The 21,230-nt window shown below is 41.3% G+C and overlaps 1 protein-coding gene across 2 annotated transcripts in view; it reads left to right on the top strand.

Annotated features, from left to right (window-relative positions):
* Positions 1–21,230, top strand: part of ADAMTS12 (ADAM metallopeptidase with thrombospondin type 1 motif 12) — a 162,306-nt gene that overhangs the window by 90,942 nt on the left and 50,134 nt on the right. For both annotated transcript variants that reach the window (XM_055790698.1, XM_055790697.1), the window contains exons 6-13: positions 28–152; positions 1,531–1,680; positions 4,241–4,384; positions 5,064–5,208; positions 9,207–9,299; positions 9,522–9,667; positions 10,526–10,695; positions 18,602–18,735. In XM_055790698.1, the coding sequence (XP_055646673.1) occupies positions 28–152; positions 1,531–1,680; positions 4,241–4,384; positions 5,064–5,208; positions 9,207–9,299; positions 9,522–9,667; positions 10,526–10,695; positions 18,602–18,735 (1,107 nt within the window). The remainder of the gene's footprint in view (positions 1–27; positions 153–1,530; positions 1,681–4,240; positions 4,385–5,063; positions 5,209–9,206; positions 9,300–9,521; positions 9,668–10,525; positions 10,696–18,601; positions 18,736–21,230) is intronic.

Raw genomic sequence — 21,230 nt, forward strand, 5'->3', positions numbered from 1 at the left:
ACAGTATTTTCCTTCATTTCCTATTAGCAAGGCTTGAAGATAGTTCACCATGCTGATAAGACACTAGCCAGCTTCTGCAAATGGCAGAAGAGTGTCAATCCCAAGAGTGATGTCAACCCTACACACCATGACGTAGCCGTCCTTCTAACCAGGTATGACAGCAGTTCAGTGGATGTGATTGACTATTGTTTAGTTGCATTTTTTTGGAGATGATATTTTTTATATAGTATCATGCCATCATTTAGTTCATCCTGCATGGTATCCAGTAAAGTGATCTGATGAAGATCTGCTGTTTCTGAAACACAGTGGTAATGCAAAAGTAACCTAGTGTAGGTGTGTCTAGCACTGATACAGGCAGAGAATATGAGCTATATTATGAAAACATGGTTAAACTTAGATCTGCTGTAACTTTTAAGGGGATTGGTTTTCATTTGTTTTCAAAGTACATATAGCACTTTATGTATGCATATGAGTGTTTTATTGGAGATGCATCTTTGTCAGGAAATTGAGTTCCGTATGTCCCAAGAGATTAGCAAGCTGCAGAGTTCAGGTCATTTTCCCTCCATAATCCTATCTCATTTTGCGCTCAGTCACTTCTGTATTCTTCTTTGAGATAATATACCAAAACAATGTAGCCTATAGATGGACAACTCCATATTGGCAAATCCTCAAGTAATACACAGGTGCAGCTCAGAGTGGACCAGCGTTTTGCAAACACAGTGCCTTTTATTTTTAAGCTTTAAAGTGTATGATTTTTAAATATTATCTCTGTATTTAAGGAGACACAAAATATTTTTTTTTATGTGTGAGCAAAGGGGGCACAGAAAACTTGAAAGGTGATTCGTGAGCTAACACAAGGTGTTTGTGGCAGGGCACAATGCAGAACTTCTACAGGTCTGTAAAAATCGATCCTATCTGCACACAACTGAGAGAAAAGTTTGGCTCAAAGGTCTGCAAAAGAAGTCTTAAGTTAAAGTCTGTCAGGTAAAAAAAAAAACAAAAACCAAACACAAAAAAAAAACCAACCTCAAGTGGTGCAGTAAAGAAGAGAGTCAAGAAATCTTAAGAATGTGAAAAAGAAGTCTCACTTCTTTTTCACTCACAAAAGAAGTGCTGCGTGGTTTACCTCTCTGAATAAACAAGCTTCAAACAGTTCAACAGATTGAAGCTGAGGTATGATGACTTTAATAAACCATACCTCAAAATGCCATCAGAGGTGGAGGTTCTAAAACCTTTGTCCGATGCGAGTTGACAATAAATTTAGGTGTCTGTATACGGTAGTGTACAGCAGCAGCATTCGTTATATACAGCAGCCAAACAAATATTGACTACAAATTATAGCAGTGTAATATGAGAGTAGCAGAACAAGTGCATGTTGTTGCTGCAAATATGTTTGTGAAAATGTTAACACTATGCTTTGCTTAAAATGCAAATTAGCACTAACATGTTATAAGAAGGAGACTTACCACCCAGTGTAAGTGACACTCTACAGATAGCTCTTTTAATGGCATGTCTCTTTTGTAATTCTAGAAAGGATATTTGTGCTGGCATGAATCGTCCATGTGAAACCTTAGGTTTGTCTCATCTGTCAGGCATGTGTCAACCTCACAGAAGCTGTAACATCAATGAAGATTCTGGCCTTCCGTTGGCTTTCACTATTGCTCATGAACTTGGGCACAGGTATAGTTGAAAGTGAAGGGGGGACCTAGCTGAGTTTAATTTATTATTTGTAGGTTAATACTCAAATTGCAAGACAGAAATAAAATGAGGAGTTAGTTAATGTGTCTGTTATTAAAATCAAAACTGTGTTTGTTTTTTCTAAGCAAAAGATATTATTGAACCTTTGACTTCTGTTTGTATTTACAGCTCTTCAGTCTGCCCCCTTTAAGAGTCTGCTAGGGCAGTATATCAGGATGAAGTAAGAAATACAAAGAAGCATGACTTTATCATGCAAATTTTTCTGAACAAATCCTGAATTATGATGCAGTTACTTTACATGATCTCCAAATCCAAATAATTTACATAAAACATACCTGTTTCATTATATCAAGGTGTTTCAATATTGCAGATCAGCTATAAGACATTTTTAATTCAGTCGGACTTCACAGAAATAGCAAATACTTGTTCTCCTTTCTGGTTAACTAATAGTCACTTTTTGGGCATTTCTTAATAACTTATATATTCTGTATATTAATATTGCTGTTGTGGATACACTTACGTCAAATCAACTAAAGTTCCTGGCCATTCAGTTTCAGACATGGCTAAATTTCTTTTAAGATTAGGTATTTTTGCTTGAACTAAATTTCTCAGTATTTCAATTTCTGAGGGTGTTTTTTTTGGTTAGTTGGTTTATTAAACTCACCTGAAGAAATTCCAATTTTTTAATCTGTTTTGACACTGAACTGTTCTCCTGAGAGCACAGCATTATCTCATGGATGCTCTGGTTTGGCTGTAATGTCTGCACTTTCCAGCTGCACCATGGCGCTTGGCTAGGTGACATGTTCACTGCTGTTATCTACAACCGTATTACCATTTTTGCACTCCCAACCACCAACAGGATGAAGTCTGTATTTCCTGATGCAATATTATGTTAATATTAATATTAATCTGATACAAAGATTATTCAAGTGTCGATCCTGTCACCCATTAGTTGACTTTTCTTTATTTGACCTCTCAGTTGCCAGAAGGGAGACAGTGTAAATAAATAATGCTGAAATCATTACATTGTGTCTGGGTGCTGTGGGTTTAGTCACTTGGTCCCCGCAGCCTCTTGCTGACATGGAGTTTTTTTCATTAATACTAGTAATCAGAAGACATTTCTTCCCCATAGAGCCATGTGTGACCTTCTCCTGGTCTAGCCCAGGTGGCTGGTAATTCACTCTCCTTTGGATGCTGTGAGACAGAGCCTATACGTGCCTGTGCAGGAGTGGTGCAGGGCCTTGCCCATAAGGATTGTCTCCACAAAGAAAACTGAATACAGCAGGGTTTGTTGTTAACATGGAACCATTCTTCCCTCAAGCCAGGTTACAGTACCTATGTTAAAAGGTTCAAGTATGGACAATAAAAGTCTGTAGGAACAGGTGAACAAAAAATGGGAAGAAAGCCATGCACCCGTTCCTTACATGAGTGCCAAAAGTCAACTCTTCCCCATACTGTCCCTGTAGATGTTTGCAGTCCCCTGTGTCAACAGATGCTGTTCATGGAAACGAGCCTGTCGGCGAGGGGACACACTTGCTTTTTATGCCTTAGACCCATTATCGGAGTTGATTCTGGTTGAAATCATGCTCTGATTTTGAAACATTTGGGTTACGGTATGATTACAATCTCCAGAAACAAAGTCTTAAGTAGTTTGCACTCACTTTGATCCATCACTAAATCATTATATCACTGAAATCTGAGACAATTTTCACTGCTCTTTCACAAAATGGCTTACATGCCTTCGGATATTAACAGTGTAGTTGTCAGCATCTTTGTATACCAATATCTTTGTATGTTGTTTCAGATAATCTCCTTCACAAAGAGGTGACATAAAGGCATGTATGTTTAGTTGGTTGAATTCTCACCCAAAGATTTTTACATTTGTGTCTGTTACAAGCTGTTGAATAAAGAAAATAAATAAAGTCAGAGAAGCTGGAGAGAACCTGCTATGGAGATAGATTTGTATGGCATAGGTTAAGAAAACTAAATAGGAAGAAGGAATTGAGGTTGGAGGCAAATTCACTGGATGTTCAATAATTTTGAAAACGGTATCTCTGTTTCAGTCTATCAAAAGAGATCAAAAAACCCCAAGCAATAGAGATGTGATTGTAAGAGAGCATAAACCAGAATGTAACAAAGCTTGATCTTCATTAAAGGGGTACAAGTCTGAAATAACTGGCATCTAAGAGCTAGGAAGCACTTTTAGCTCTAGCACCTTTAACATAACTTTGAGGTTGAAACCATGACTCCTGGCCCAACTGTGCGATAGTGTTTTGCCTGCCTTAACAATACCCCCGAGTAGTCTCTGTCAGTCTGTTCATATCGTTGTACATAAGAGACATGTTTGAAAGCCTGTTGAAATGTAGATTTTTTTTGGTAGATTTTGGGTCAGATCTTCTATATCTTATATAGCAAAGAAGTATCTACAGCCAGGAGAGGAAGCAACCTCATTATCTTTTCAAGCCCAGTGTGGAACCCATAAGTAGGTGTTGTGGTACAACCAATCTGCTGGAATTATTAGATGTTGTGTTTTTATCTCCAGTTTTGGTATCCAGCACGATGGAAAAGAGAATGACTGTGAGCCTGTTGGAAAGCGCCCATATATTATGTCCCGACAGTTGCAATATGATCCTACGCCACTCACCTGGTCGCAATGCAGCAAGGAATACATCACACGTTTCCTAGAGTGAGTGATCAGGTTGTAGCATTTCCCTGAAATGAGTACAACTGTGTGTAAGATGTTTATGTGGAGTTTAAAGTAAATCCTGTATTATTATATTACTAAATGTAGGGTTTTGTAGTGTGCTTAATTCCCATGAAGGGCATGCCCGAAGCTTATTCCTCACTTAGTATTTGGGAAAAGCTCCATTATATCCTTGTTTTCTGAAAGTGAACTCGAGTCTTGCCATGCTGGCTCAGATTTGGTGCAACCTGCAGCTCTGCAGTTTTCAGGGAGAAAGAAGCCTCTCCATCAAGGACTCTGATGGAAAATCATGAGACTTTGCCCTTGGCCACAATGACATGTGCTTGAATTCAATGACTTGTTCAAATTCATTATGTTCTTTTTAAGAGCAGCAATATCGTATAACTTCAGCCAGAGGCTGTGGAGTGCTCTGAAGCTACCCTGCAAACCATAATGACGTTGTGATGTTTCTACTTTGACAAGCTATATTTTGCCTTTGTAAACCCTCCTTACTAGATGGAGTGCTGTTTGTTAGTGGCACGTCAGCATAACCTAGCTGGAATCTTATTATTTCCAAAGGCCGTATGCAAAATTACTATTAAGAATTAGATATTGGAAGTCTATAGGAGTGTCAAAAAAGTGTGCTTGAGGTTTTTTTAATATGCACATTTTTGTCTTTTAGCCGTGGATGGGGATTCTGTCTGGATGATATCCCCCAAAAAGAAGTGTTAAAGTCCCCAGTCATCGCTCCTGGAGTGATTTATGATGTGCATCACCAGTGCCAGCTTCAGTATGGTTCTAATGCTACTTTTTGTGAAGACATGGACGTAAGTACTGTTTGTTTTTCTTCATTCTCCTAATAAGAACTTGAGCTTCTCAAACAGTGAGGGAATGCAGTCAGTGAACCTCAGTTGCTAACTACAAATGCAGCATGTTTGGAGTTTCATAGGCTAGATGTGCAGTGCAGGCATTGCCTGTTTTCATTCTGTTCTGCAGATTTTGGAAGTGAGTTGTTGCACTGTTTGCCTTGTCTTTTGCAAGACCTTTACTGAATCTCACCCTATATCTGTTGTTAAATGCCTGTCCTTCAGCAGTGGGGTAATTTTGCTTTCAATGTTGTAGTCCTGATTTTAGATAAATTATCAATGCAGCTTAAATCCCGTTTTAAAAGATACTTCAAACTTAGAGCTTTCAATTGACCAAGTCATTCTGGGAACAAATCTCCAGTTCCAGGTTTTCTGAAGAAATCATGGTTGTGCTCTCTTCCCATATGTCCTGATTTTTTGCACTCTTAATGGTCTAACTAATTAAAGGAAATGTCAGTCCATGCACCTTGAAGAATCTTTATTTTCCCATCAAACCTCAGGTTTTTATGTGACAATGCATAACTTACAAAGTACCCTGGGGTCTGTCTCGCAGCACAGTGAAACAGTGTTGTGTGTGGGGTGCACAGGTGCAGCATATTTACAGCAGCACAACTCTCTGCAAGAGCTAGGAGTTACTGCAGAGAAACAGGTTATATTAGCTAAGGTGCAGTGGTATGGTATTTTAACAGCACCTAGCATGTTCAGAGCTATTTGGCTTTGTACAGCACTTTTCTGCATAAGCAGTTCAGAAGTATTGGTTTCAAGTGCTAATCTAGCTAAGTAATCGCTAATTTTTGTAGTGTTTTGAGCAGTAACATGCAGCAGACATTGCAGACAGCATCCAGCTGGATCACCCTGTTAAACACAGCTGTGGTAGAAGTAGTGTTATGGCTGTCGGCAGTGCTGAAGTGTTTTTTAGGCAAGGTATTGCGCCCAGCTGTGGGCTGGGGACTGTCGATGTTGACTATTTATTCCATTCGGATAATTATGTGTATCCTCATCTACCCTTCTGTTAGGGAGGTTATTTCTGATTAATCTTCTGAGCCTTAATAGGTAACATGATTACCAATGCTGAACTGCAGCTACTGAATTTGAAGCAGGTATTGAAAGATTGCTTTCATTACGTGATGTTCCAGTTTTGTCAGTTACTGTACGTTTGTCTGTTGGTACAGATAGAAAATTGAAGTGCAGTTTTGTAGTATTGGTTCATTCTGTCTATTCTTGTGTTTGAACCTAGCAGTCCTTTAAATTTGACATCTCCTGATTAACCAATTTTACAGCTAGGCATATCTCAGGAAATTAATTGGTATAATCTCATTTTACATTTTACTGGAAGACCTGTGCTTTGCAGGCAGCTGCATTGGCAAGGGAAGGAACTGTGACTGGTATAGACTGCGTGGCATGTTGAGTGATCAGTATAGTCATTTTGTTTAAGAGGTCTCACTGTTCTTTGCTTTTCCACTATCTTCTTAACACTCACTCACTGACCAGGCTGCATGTGTCCTGTAACTTTTAATGTCTGCCTTGGATCCACAGACTCTTTCTGAGAGAGGAATCTGCATTTAGCTGAAGATGTCCCAAGGTTCGGTAATTACTTAGCAAAGACTGAGGTTTATAATTCAGGGAATGGTTTCCATGAACCTTTTAGGTAGCAAGTCTTCTAGGCATCTTGAGAAGTACAGAAATATTGTCCCTCTAATAAGGTAGAGAAAAATTACAGATTGGGGAGAAAGAATTTTCCAAGTGGTAGGGAGATCCATAGCTTCCTATAGAGCAGGCTGTAGGAGCTCAGAATCCTTATCTTATTTATCTCCAAATATCCCTCTTTATCTCCAAAACTTTAACTTCAGTGAGACTGGGGTTTTTTTGAACTCAACTTTAAGGCACAGACCCTGATCTCATAGACTGGGTGGAAAGTGCATACCACATTGCTGATGATAAAAAGCTCTTGCGCCTTGCACTGAGTCCATGAATGTCTGGCTGTTACCAGATGGAAAAAAAGCTGTGTGTACATGGAGATCAGTATGGAAAAATTCTTGTAAAGCTGAAGGATTTCCTCCATGAACTCTTGACTTTGTAATCTGTGAGCGCACCTCCTAAAAATGTAACTATCTGTGGAGACAAGTGTTCAGTTTCTGTGCCTTTTTCTGGTATTTGAGGCACAGTGCAGGAGTACACTTCATACACTAAAAGCACAAAACATATTCTTTGTACAAGAGAGAAAATAGAGAATGAATTTCACAATGAAAGAAAATTTATCACCCGAACACTTGGGTAGCTCTGCCTTAAGTACCTGACAAAAGTGGCTTCACAATGAGTTGCTAAGTAGTGCTGCTCTTGAACTATAAATTGGGAACTGCAAAACAACCTTTAACTTTGCACATATATTGTCCAAAAGTGGCTAAATAAGCTGAGATGCAATGCCGCAGACATTGTGTTGCAACTGGAGATTTGGAGTGCTTTGAGCTGTTCAGTACTGTCAACTTTCCTTCTGATGTTCTAGATGAAAACCAAGGTGAACACACAATGCAGAAAGTAAATAAAAGGCCACTGTCAAAACAGACTGCCCAAGCTGAGCTATTTTAAATAGAAGCAGGTCAGAAACCAGCAGCCAAGTTTTGCATTTCACAGCTGGCCACATATTGCTGCTGCCTCATTGGGGCTGGATTTTTGCAAGTGCCCGGTTCCTGTGTTGGTACTCAAACCTGGCATGTTGCTTGTTCTGAGAATCCCAGTGGGAGCTGTTAGTGGGATCCTTCTTGGCTCCTTTCTCTGACGACACTTAACGGCTATCCCTGATTTCACAGGTAGGTGCTGCCAGCGCTGTTCCCCCTCCCAATGCTGAGCTCGGCAGTTCAAACAGCCTCAGCCAAGCCCTGGCACAGAGCCCCTGTGCTTTTGCTTCTGTTGTTCCAGTGGGAGTGCAGTCTTTCTGATACCCCTGATTTCTCCAGCTTGGAAGTGGTCTTCCACAGAAAGCCCTGCTCATTCAGGAGTTCCCAAGCATGCAGGACTCCTGTGTGTCAACCAAAAGAAAAGCTGGTGATGTGAACTGAGGAGTGGGGAATAGCCCTTGATGTCTGTCCTCGCTCTCTAGGGAATAGTTCGAACTTGAGCGGATGACTTGTTATAAGGTAGCTGTAATGTTTCTTGACTTGACTGTAAGGAGTTTCTGTTCTTTCTGTGAAACTGACCACTGCCTATGGAGCAGCAGCTGAAATGCTGTGCTGTACTGCCAATGTACTGCATTTAACTGGCACCAGTTTCTGAGTAACTGAATATTCAAGCAAGCATTCACTAACCAGAGGCCTTACTCTACCCGGATGAGTAGGCTTTTTTCTCTGCTGGCTAACCTGGACTGGTTATTTACATTGTTCCCTTGCTGTTTGCTTGGCTGATGTTTTAAGAGATCTGTGTTTTGATCTCTTTCCTCATTCAGTTTTGGGACTGCCATGAATATTAACCTGGCTGTTGTACTTGGGGACATAATGTTGGTTTTACTTACCCAGCTGGCTTCCTCTAACCTTCTTTGATTTCACCATATGTTTTCAGACAGACAGCAGTGCAAAATTAAACATTGTATTCATTAGTACAATGCAAATTAAATACAAACTGTGTTCACCTTTGGTATAAACGGTAGTGCTCAAACTTTGTAAAGCCTTTTTTCCTGCGTGTAGCTGGCAGCTGAGCAGCCAAAGAGAAGAATATTTGAACTCACATAGTTCAGGTAATTCACTTGATAGAAAGTATTCACCATTTTGTATTTCTGAAATAGTCCCTACTTGTACACTAATGATACTTGGTGGGTCCTAACTTGTGGAAAACCCCAAACATTTGGCTCTGGAAATGCAGTCCTTATAAGGCTTTGTAAATGAATGTAGAAGACTGGCAGACTCAAAAATCTTGGCCATAGGAGTTCAGCTCTGCTTCAGACTGCTGCAGTTTTCTTTCTTTTCCAGAACCTTTGCCAAACACTCTGGTGCTCAGTGAAAGGCTCCTGCCGCTCCAAACTGGATGCAGCTGCAGATGGAACTTGGTGTGGAGAAAACAAGGTGACTGTGAGCCATGCTGCCAGCAGGATGTGCTGCCTTCAAAAGAGCAGCAGAGGATGCATAGCTCTGCCATTGTTCAGTGTGAAAGAGGGGTATCCTGTGACATCTCCATTTATATTTCCACCTAAGTTTTCAACCTTCAGGGAATGAAATAACAAATAATTCACAGTAAGATTTTCCTGTGATAATAACCTTAAGCTGTTTGTCCTTTCTCTTCTCCAGTGGTGCTTCTCTGGTGAGTGTATTACAGTAGGCAAGACTCCTGAAGCAATCCATGGCGGATGGGGCGTTTGGTCATCCTGGTCCCATTGCACAAGGACATGTGGGGCAGGAGTTCAGAGTGCAGAGAGACCGTGTGATAACCCAGAGTAAGCTGAGTACACACTCTTTTCTTTTCTTACCTTTTATTCAAGATCTTTGAGGTACTTACGACATTGGAAACTCTTGTATGTGGCTGTTACCAGCAGGTGCTTACAGCAAGACAGACACCTGAACACCTCTCCTTCCCAGTTAAGCATACCTGTGTAAAATTCAATAGGCTCACATTTTACAGTCAGCACCTCATTCTTTAATCCTTACCCTCCATGGAGCTTATTGCTACAAAAAATGAAAAAATCCTGTCATTTAACATTCAGGCATTGCAGAAATAGTAAAAATGTTGCTTTAATAATACTGCCATGAATAAATAAATGCCCTCAAACACTGGGTAAGGACAATAGCTAGCAATCTGTTCCTGAGGGAAGTCAAGGAACTCACCTTCCGTGTTTTGTTGTAGTCATCAGCTTTGTTTGAGCTTCAGACGCACGAACTGATAGGTACAGAACATGAAAGGCAGAATTTTCTAATACATATTTGAGTACATGAATGCCCTACATCTCATTTTTAGAAATCACTAAGAGTCTAACAGCAGAAACCACATTACTTTTCTGGAAGAACTGTCAAACATTCTGGAAAATACGGCATTTTGGGAGAGTTCGTTTGATAAGGTTATTGGTCGTGAGCTCAGCTGGGCAGTGTACCAAGGACTTCTTTGGAATACATGGTTTGTCTGGATCTCTGGGCTTCATACTGACTTGTTTGGGTACTTGAGCATGTGAACGATATCTCTACCCCATCAGGGATTCAGTTTCACCTTGTTATCCCAATTGGAACCTGAAAGACATTGCTCTTTTGAGACTATTTTCACCCAGGATCTCCTGTCCTAGTCTCAATGTTCCTTTTCCTAGACCACAATTTGGAGGAGACTACTGCACTGGAGAAAGGAAACGCTATCGCATGTGTAACATTAGCCCCTGTCGCAAAGGCTTGCCAACCTTTCGTCAGATGCAGTGCAGTGAATTTGATACAGTTCCCTACCAGAATGAATTCTACCACTGGGTTCCCGTTTATAACACAGGTATGAAGCTACAAGTTTTTTTAATATCTCGTATAAAAAGTCAATTTTACAGAACTATGAGAAAGTTCTGTGAAGATGAAAAGTCACTGTAAGTATAACTGGCACCACACTGAGAAGGTAATGCTTCAGCAGGTTCAGTATTGTACTGCCCTGTATTGCAGAGAGAGAATCGATGCCTCTGCCTTATAACTTGCTTTGCAACAGCTAATTACTAAATAGTCATGGTAATAGTTACTACTATGCAGTTTGATTCTCGGTGTATGCATAAATGTGAAGTGTAGATTATCCAGTAGAAGCTAGCAACAGAATTTTTTAATGAAAAAATAAACTAGTTAAGGAAGTGAAGCTCAAGACTCAACTTTCAATTTCATTTGCCAGTAGTATTTTTTTTCAGGATGTTTTTGTGCCACAGTTATTGGCAGTTCTGAATAGGTTTCCTAAATTTCAGCTACTGTTTCAATTTCACCTAACAAAGGCACCATGAAGATGAACCTGGATCAGACAGACTTCCAGGATAATTTCTGATGAAAAAAAATAGTTGATAGAAGAAGACTTTTTTAGAAGGACTCCCAGTAAAACAAACCATGGTAAATGCTAAGAGCCTAAGGCTTGTAGTCCAAAGCCAAATTCATAAACCATTTTCTGCACTTGCCTGTCACTGAAATTGAGATTCCAGTCCTCTGTTACTCGTGTGTGCCACTGCAGGGTACAGCCTTGGTTCTCTTCATGTCCTCTCTACGGCAGTGCTACAGAACTGGTAGCTCGTGTGTGCCTTTCTTACAGAAGGTCTGCTTCTAAAGGGCATTAAGAATCATGAATCAAATAGCATTCAGATCAGAAAAACACCTTTCCCCCATCCCTCCTTTCTTCCCGGGCTTAACTTAATTCCTCGTTTCTCTGTGTCCTCCCCTGGAGCAGTGCAGGGGGCTGGGGAATGGGGGTTACGCACAGTTCACCACATGTTCTTTCTGCCGCTCCTTCCCCCTCACTCTGCCCCTGCTCCAGCCCGGGCTCCAGCCCACGGCAGCAGTTCCACGACCTTCTCCGCCGTGGGTCCTTCCCACGGGCTGCGGCTCTTCACGCCCGGCCCGGCCCGGCCCCCGCGGGGGCACCGGCCCTGCCCCAGCCCGGCCCGGCCCGGGCTCCTCTCCCCGCGGGGCCACGGGCCCTGCCCGGAGCTGCTCCAGCGCCGCTGCCCGCGGGTCACAGCCCCCTGCGGGCACCCCCTGCCCCGGGGGGGGCCCTGCCCGGGCTGCGGGGGGGGAGCTGCTCCCCCGGGGGCTCCGCGGGCTGGGGGCACGGCCCGCCCCGCCGGGGGCCGCCCCGCGGGCTGGGGGAGCCGCTGCTGCGGCGCCTGGAGCCTCCCCCTGCCCCGGCCCGGGGGCCGCGGGGCTGCTGGGCTCGCTCGCACTTAAATACACGATCTGAAATACACGGTCCCTGCGGCTGCCACCGGCACCGACGGGCTCGGCCTTGCCCAGCACCGGGCCCAGCTCGGAGCCGGCTGGCACGGGCTGCACCGGGCACGGGGGCAGCTTCTGGAAGCTTCTCACAGAGGCCGCCCCTGTGCCCCCCGCCACCAAAACCTTGCCCTGCAAACGCAATACAGTTTGTATTTTGTTATCAGGCATTTTAAATCATCTCATGCTGCACATGAGATACAAGGAGAAAATAAAATATCATGAGGTTTTTCTAAACCCTGAGTGCGCGTAACAGTTTTTGTTTGCAAGCATCTAGTCGAGTAAGTGAAATCCTGAGGTGGACATCCTGTGACATTTTAGACATTCTGTGTTCCTTCATCCTGCTGGAAAAACAATAAATGATCTATATGGTCACAATTCTCTCTCCTGGCTTTTAATTTGAAAACTTAGGTAAGCCAGTTCTAATGAATGTCACATAATTAAATATTGCTGTAATGTCCTTTTCTGTTCTGTAAACTACTTTTACAGGAGGACTGGGACTCTTTTGATTATGTTATCATGAGATATATATCATATATCACATGTTATGATTTAGTACAAGGTAGGATGAAACAAGCAGCTTTAACAAGCAACCTGGCAGAAAAGCAGCGAATGACATCTCACTTTTACCTAGGCTAACTATATTTAAGATTCCAATTGAGATTTTTTCTTTCTGTTTTAAATGAGTTTGAACCTGTTGGGGAACTTGCATAGTCTTTTTGTGGATTTGCTACAGAGCGCAGAAACCCATGTGCTCAAGCTGGAGCACCCGAGGATCCCTGGGAGTCTTAAAATCATGTCATAGAATCATAGGATGGTTTGGGTTGGAAGGGACCTTAAAGACCATCTAGTTCCAACCCCCCTGCCACGGGCAGGGACACCTTCCACCAGACCAGGCTGCTCAAAGCCCCATCCAGCCTGGCCTTGAACACTGCCAGGGATGGGGCATCCACAGCTTCTCCGGGCAACCTGTTCCACTGTCTCGCCACCCTCGCTGCCTAGTATCTAATCTAAATCTACCCTCTTCCAGTTTAAAGCCATCCCTGCTTGTCCTATCCCTACATACTCTTGTAAAAAGTCCCTCTCCAGGTTTCTTGTAGGCCCTGTTTAGGTACTGAAAGGCTGCTATAAAGTCTCCATGGAGCCTTCATTTCCCCAAGATGAACAACCCCAGCTCTCTCAGCCTGTCTTCATAGGAGACATGAATGAGGGGGACTTCCAAGCTCAAGGGTGGCTAAAGCATCCAGCAGCTCTGACCAGGATATTTTCTGAATTGTTCTCATGACCTAGGCCCCTACTTTGACATTTAATCAGACTTCAGTGCTAACGTACTACTCTTGCCATCAGGTTGACTCTATATTTATTTATTTCATACCATTTAACAAACTACATATATCTGAATCTGACGGCTTCTTGGGGCTTAACTTCCATGTAGTAAGTATGAGTCCTACACTGAATTATATAAATACCTTTATTTTATCAGTCAGTGCCAGGATCATCTCATGTACTAGCAGATAGGGGTTCTGTTGCTAGTGTTCTAAATTTCGTATTTCTTACGAAATACGTCTGTGTATCAAGTAAGATCTGTACTGATACAGTCGCAGGGGCTGAGCTAACAGCATGAGGTAATGTTTCTGCTGCTGCTGGTTTGAAATTAAACTTTCTTTTGGAGTTCCAAGCATGGTTAAAGTGGCAAGTAAGTTCACCTCAGCCTTTTTTCCCCCATTTTGTCTGTATATGGTAATTGTATTTTCTAATTTTCTTTAGTTTGGATTTTCTTGGCCAATTCCAAGTTGTCACAGAGGTGAGGGTTTATAGAGAAGAGGCCCACCTCTTTTCTTCCTCATCAAGTAGGAAAAAATATTGAAGTCTTCTCTTTTGCTGGCAGACACATTAATCACATCCTTCAGTCAGGTTAAGCTGGATCCTTCCTGCATGTGAACTCATGAGAGTCATCTGCAGGGGAAACAAATTTAAATTGGGAAGGGAATGTTTTCCTCTCTAGTTATATTCATGTTGTTCTGTTTACATTTGATGAGTCTGAATTCCATTATAATATACACAGCGGGAAAAAATCATGTGCCTGAATTTTAGGATTCTTTACTCAGCTTTGCTGACTTGCATCCTCAGTCCCTTCTGATGACGGATAAGTTACTGGGCACTTATGGGAGCTCTGTGGCTTCAGATTCCATTACATCTGGGTTTCTTTTGTGTATTACAGGATTGATCTTGTATTGTATATGATCTTGTTTCTATTCAAATCAGCACCATAATCTTGGTGCAGGGTATGGGAACCACAGACAAAAAAATGGGATGTAATTTTTCTAGGCTGCTGAGTGTTGGTAGCACCTTAGCTAAACTCTTATGTCCAGCTAGGAGCAATGCACTGCCAGAAGGATGCAGCCAAACGAGGAGGTTTACAGGACAGCAACATGGAAGTCAAATGATTTGAAAAAGTAGGTTGAGAAAAGCAAGTTTTGCTCTAGAAGAGAGAAGTTGTAGTGAGTTAAATACTAACTACTTGAAGAGACTTTCTAAGGGTATTTAGCATGCTTATCCCTGAGCTAGTAAAGATACAGGCTATGAGGATTGCATGGCTCCGTGCAGTGTTATGTCCAGGTCTGGAAGAAGCTGTCAAGATCCCAGCAGTTCTGTGCCCTTGTTAACTGACTTTAAAAAACAGAACCCCATGGTCTTATCAGCACGGTTTGAATGTAGCTCTTCTGCTTTCAAACTTCCATTTGGCATCAAGTTTTCTGTCACTGTACTTCATACCGCAACATCCCATCCCCTCAACTCAAGCAGTACAGGAGTCCCCAGAGAGAAGCAGATTCAACAGTTCTTCATGTCCATGAAAGGTAGGGCAAGCAGAAACAGCCAAAACATCACAAGGGAACTTTAGGTTACACATTAACAAATCTTTATTGCCGTATGGGTTGTTAAACATTAGAGCAGGTTACCTAGAGCGCTTAAGGAATTAATACTATCATTGTAGATATAAATACAATCTCAGCAGGAGCAGTCTAAGTAGCTTTGATCCAGCTTTGGTGTGGAAGGACAAATTAAATCCTGTAGGTTTTACGCAGGTAGAAATCAGCTCTGTTTAAATGGGAATTCAGTGCTTTTTCTGAACAAGGTCATTACCAAGTGTTCACAGATGGATCTAGTGTTTCATGCATATGCTGGATTTCAAGAATTTCTGTATATTTTGGCCTAAAAGTTGCTAAAATGACAGCCTGTTTGTTGAAGTCTCATGATTTGGTCAAATTTGCTGAAGTAACTGAAACTGAACCAGCTCCTTTAATGAGTTCCTTCTGAGCAACCCTAGTATTCATATTGATCTTAGTTTAGTGGGTTTGGATTTTCAGAACTGAAATAAGATTTAGAAAATCTGAACTCAATGCCAGTCTTTGCTTTCAAATCCTGCTGTCATTTTGAGAAATGTGTTTATTTTCCTTTTATGTCAGTTTGCTTTCTAAAAATAGGAGATGAAAGTACTTTCTACACCTATATCTGTTCTGTGTTTAAATGTTAGACTTGTTGAGAACAGTGACTGATTCTCGTACAGTTTATTTACAGTCCTACAATAATGAAGCCCTGATCTTTTGTCAGGTGCCTGTGCTCAGCTGTAAAAAAATAATGATAGATAAGTAAATAATTTTAGGAAATGAATGACTAATACAGTGCTAGTTTAATTTCCTCAGTGGTGCCCTAACCATCCTTCCATGCAGATGAAATATCAAAATAACTTGGAAGAATGATGGTAGGAGTATAAAATTGGATAGGATTGAGTTTGTGCGGAGGTAGCAGTAGCCTCTCATTTCCAGTGGGGCTCTGCAGAAAACTGGTAGGAAGAAAGGCAATGCAAAATCTGTGGGTCAGGTAGCATCTAATTTGAGATCAGTTACTACAGTTATGAAAACGAGGAAAGTTCTCATGCCTTCCAAGCCCTTCTTTGAATCATGAGCCTTTGCAAGTCTGTAAGTTTGCTTGTTGTTTCTTTTTATATTGGCTTAGTAAGAGAGTTATCTTTCTCTGCAAACTTTTTCTGAGTTATATACTTAGAGAGAGCATCATAGTTATGACAGGAATATGTCAGCAGTCAGCACTGCCTACTTGTTCATGCTCAGTGATTTCTGAAATTAAGTTGGATACCATCTTGCTTGTTATGTCAACACACAACTAGGGAGGAGGTACAGATATCAAACTGCTGCTCTTCATAGTTCATTATGAAAAATGTAGAAACTGAAACGGCTTTCTACAGAGTCTCTGCCTGTTAGCGTGGGTTCTGAGCAGGGAACAGACTAGCTGGAATTCTGGGATTCTTCTTTACATAAGGGTATTGTGCTTTCTGTTTAAAAAATGCATTGAGAAGGTAAGCAAGGTGAAACAAAATTTAGAACACTAAAGTGGTCTAATTAGCCACATGTCCAGAAAAAGATTTCTGCAGATAGAAGTAAAATTACTTGCATCACTTATCATGACAGCTCTTATCAGAACGACTGATGGATGTTATGGCTGGCAGTTTTCAGAGGGACTGAGAGCTGGTAAGGATTACAAACTTCATGTACTTGCCTGAGACTTTTTTGTAGCTCCATCTCTATTGATATTCTTGAACATGACTCACAAGACCTTGAATTCCATGAGTTTTATAACCTTGGACCATGTGTGTCCTCTGCCTCTAATCACTCTACTGCCCTTTACGAAGGGATCTGTATTTGAGAAGCCACTAGCACAACGTTGTTGTCAGTCCTAAGATAGCTCTACTGACAAGAGAGAAAAAAGAAAAGTCCTCGTTAAGGTTTTGGGTTTCCTTTAGTGTCCCTTTTTTTTTGATCCCAGTTCTGCAGAGATCCTGTTTGAATGGGATGCCTAGTTTTAAAGCTTAGGCTGTGTAGGATTCAGTCCTTAAACTGCAAGCTCTTTGGGCAGGACCTGTCACTTTTGTGCACTGCATGGTGTTGTGTACATGTTGGTACTGTACAGACCAGAGCAATGAGAGTTTCTTAGCATTATCGAAAGTTTGAATTTTGCTCATTACTAGAAATTATTCTAATTTCAAACATAGTTCTTTGTATGACACAAGTCAGGACAGTAAAGGAGGAAGAGGGAGAAAGAAATTCATTAGCTGAGATGTAGAAGATTCATAGTTATCCTGCATTCCTCCGAGAGCAAGGAAGCTCCAGGATGAAGCTGTCACTCAGCAGAGGCACCTCTGCCACACACAGGGAGGTTGAATTAAAATGGCTAAATAATAGTGCCTTGAAGTTCCTACTGACTGGCGGGTTTAAGGCCTACTGCTTTCCTCAGCAAAGCATTTCAGCTTACTGAGCATGAACAAATTGCTTTAGCGCATGGCTAGACTGAGGTCTTGGAACAGGCCAAAACCAGAAGACAGTCCTCTGTTGCTGTCCCTCATGGGTGTGACAGTGGGTGATTTTTATTTTTTTTTTTTTGTTCAGATAGCTCTGGCTCTGCTGGATGGTTTCCAGGGAGTGATAAAAGGGCAGGGATTATATCTGCCTTTGCTTTGACCCTGGTTTCAGTTCTGACTCATCTTCCGTGTACACAGCTTATTTATCAAACTTGTATCCTTTGACTCTCTGAAGCCTGAGTTTCAAAATTTCCCTTTCCCAAGGGCCAGTGGCTGTGAAGCAGGGCAGTGTGTATTTGGCTTTTCTTATTCTATGGATGGAATAGAGTAAGGCTGGTCCATTGCAGAAAATCTTGTTTCAGACACCCACAGATTGCTTTTGCCACACCTTTTCTCTTCCCTGTTGCTTTTGTGCACATCTATCCAGGAATAGCCTGGGTCTGTCAGATCCACCAGTATTACCCCATTTCATAAGTTGCCAAGCAGGGAAAAAGTCCAGTGTTTGAAATAATTAAGTGCCAGCAGATAGCTGAAAATGAGCAGTGATGTGACACTCTACTGACATGCAGAAGAGCAAAAGCAACCATTTGACTGCTGTCTGAGAGAGGCTGGCAGCAGTGATGAGCAGTTATAAATTATCTCTGAAATCACAGAGTCATCAGCCAGTGGAAAACTGTTGCTTGTCAGTGTCCTTGGCAGTCTCACCCCTAGATTCCTCCTTTCCCTTCACTGATGGCATTTGGTTTTGCTTGTTTCCCATCACTTTCTTCATCACAGTTGATGGCCTCATTACTGCGCAAGTCAGCCAGTTGGCTGGATGTTAATGTACCAGCAATGATGGGCATGGAGGTGTGAGGGCACCAGCCTCTAGCTGCTTCCTAGAAGTCCACAAGTGGCCTTTATCAGGCCTGTGTCACTCTGTTAGCAATACAACCCTGACTCTGCTAACTGCTTCTAATTAGGCCATTTCTGTCAAATGCTATGGAAAGTGAACGGATGGTGCAGTGAAGACACTCAAGTTCAGGGTCCTGCAGAAGTATTTTCTGAGAAAGTATGTTTGTTCTCCTTTCAGCAAACCCCTGTGAGCTCCACTGTCGCCCAGTAGATGGTCATTTTTCAGAAAAGATGCTTGATGCAGTCACCGATGGTACTCCTTGCTTTGAAGGAAGGCATAGCCGAGATATCTGTATTAATGGAATGTGTAAGGTATTGGGTATGTTTGCATGTTTCTTTCTCTACAGTTTTATAAAGTTATGGGAAAATGTTGTTCAACACACTGTTTTTGAGGATCGAAACCAAGTACTTCATTTTATCATGCTTCTAATGATCATGGAATCAAGTTTATAGAAACAGCCTTTTGAAGTAGATACAAGAGTCATTTCCATCCTTTTTAGCAAATCCATTAGACTGAGTGCTAATTACTTTTGGTACTTTTTAAATCCTCTCTTCTTCTTCCGTTATTTTAAGTCATCAGTTTAAGAAAATCTGTGTGTTTCTGATGAGATATTTTCACAAAGGATTGTAGCTTTAAGGTTGTAATTGGTGTCACTATTCTCTGTGGGTTTTTTAATGAAAATGCGGTTTATCATTACATATTATGTTAGTTCTGAACTGACTTGTAATAGGATCAGGCATTTGCACTTGAGCACAGTAAAAATAATTTTAGTTTACGACAGTAAATTGAATAATGTTGTACAATGAGATTATGGGCAAACACAGAGCATATAGTTCAATAATGTTCTGTTTATTGAAGAGTAAGTATAACATTGTCTGCATATTCAGCATGTTCATAGTAGGTTTCCAGGATGATATGTGTGTTTGTGGCATTTGAAGGTGTGTTCTGTAACTGCTGTAACACCCACAGTCTTAGCATTGGTTTTAGTGAATTTAAAATGAGTACTTTACTTGCAGGGGATGTAGGTACAACTACGGCTTATTTCTTCAAAAAGGGGATTTGAGTCCTGTACCTCCTTGAAGCCTGATAGCTGTTTTGCTTTTCACGTCTTCAGAAACGTGTCCTGTGGAAACTACGTTAGCTTACTGTTGGGAGCTTGGAATTGTATGTCCTAGGTCATTGAATCATATAAAAATGAAGAAGGGACTTCAAGAAGTCTTCTGTTTCATCCCTTTACAGAATCATGTTGCTTTTTGACACTTCTCACATTCTTTTCTTAAAGACTTCTGGTGATAGAAACTCCACATTTTAATTGGTCATTGGTATACCCTCTCTGAAGAATTTCTGTTTTATGAGAATGCCAGTGCCTCTGAGAGTGTTTTAAGCTTTCCTTGCAGGATATGCATTTGTTAAAGGGAGTTAGTGAGACTCTACTCGAATTCACAATGAAGAGATTCTGCTTGGCTTTGCTGGGAGCCGGGATGGGCTTTTAACTATGATGGTGAAAGACCTGACCTTGCCTTGAGCAGTTCGAGCTAGACGTAAACACGTATTTAGCCTATTGAAACATGGTAAATGTTGCGTACCGTATCAGTGCTTTTGACCACCTGGAAGAGGCCAAGAGCTAAACTCAGAAGGCTGTCTTTGTGATGTTACACTTTCATTTTCTGATTTCCAGCCCAAATGGACTGGGATCACTATGGTTAACTTTAGTTTCCATATACTTTCTGTATTGAACCTTGCCTGTGACAGTTCAAATTGATACCTGTTTCAGAAACAGCAAAAATTAACTCATTCAGAAGTGATAGATCAGAGGTGAAAGGAAAGCTAATTCTAATTGCAGTTTGTAGATACCAGATACACTTCAGCATTAATAGTTCTGGAGACCCAAAGCCTTTCTAAAAAATTCCCTCCAAGGTACTGGTGCTGTCATAAATACAGTTTTGTCAGAATTTCGTATGTTGACTACTGCTGCACATCTTCTGACAAACAGAATCACAGAATGAACAACATGATCATGCAGCTGCCACAGATGAGACCAAATGATGAACAGGTAACCCAAACAGGTCACACTTCTGAAAGACAGTGTATTTTTATCTAAAATATGTACTCAATATAACAGTTGAGGGTTTTTTTCAAGTATCTCTGCATAATTCACTAGTATTTTAGTCCAGCTAGTTCAACACAAGACATACATTACAGGTCACAGGGAGTAAATCTGGAAATGCATTTAATATAGTCAGTCTGGTACATCATTCTTATACTCCGATAGCAACCTGTTGGTAATGATGTGAAAAGGCAGTTCACAAACTTTAGTGGCAAGGTCTGTTAAATCACTTTTCTGGTTTTCAGTACTATATCTCACAAAAGCACTTCACATTTGTTCTGAGTACTAAAATAATACTTCGCTTAGGTCTGAAATTGAGCAAGAAATTTAGACGGTGAGATGTTGTACATTAGATCCACTGTTCGTATTGCTCACATTTGGTGTGCAGAGTAGCTATTTTTTAACGATAGGGTTCAGAATTTTCCTGGTGGATATGTCAAAACAAGATAGACTCAGATTCAATCAATAATTTAATCTCCTAAATTCATCCGATTTCAGTATAACTTTGCAGTTTGCCATCGTTTTGTTCAGAGCAATTAGAGAAACTGGTCTTACCTTGATAGCTAGATGGGGATTAAGATCCCTTATTTTAGCTGCCAGAGGTATACTGGATGCTTTCCTAACCACCTTGGCAAACCCATAATGTGCATCTTCAAGTGGGAAGCAAGTACAGACAGGCATTGGCACTTATGCACATGG

The sequence above is a fragment of the Falco peregrinus genome, chromosome Z (assembly GCF_023634155.1).
Source record: "Falco peregrinus isolate bFalPer1 chromosome Z, bFalPer1.pri, whole genome shotgun sequence".
NCBI classification, from domain to species: Eukaryota; Metazoa; Chordata; class Aves; order Falconiformes; family Falconidae; genus Falco; species Falco peregrinus.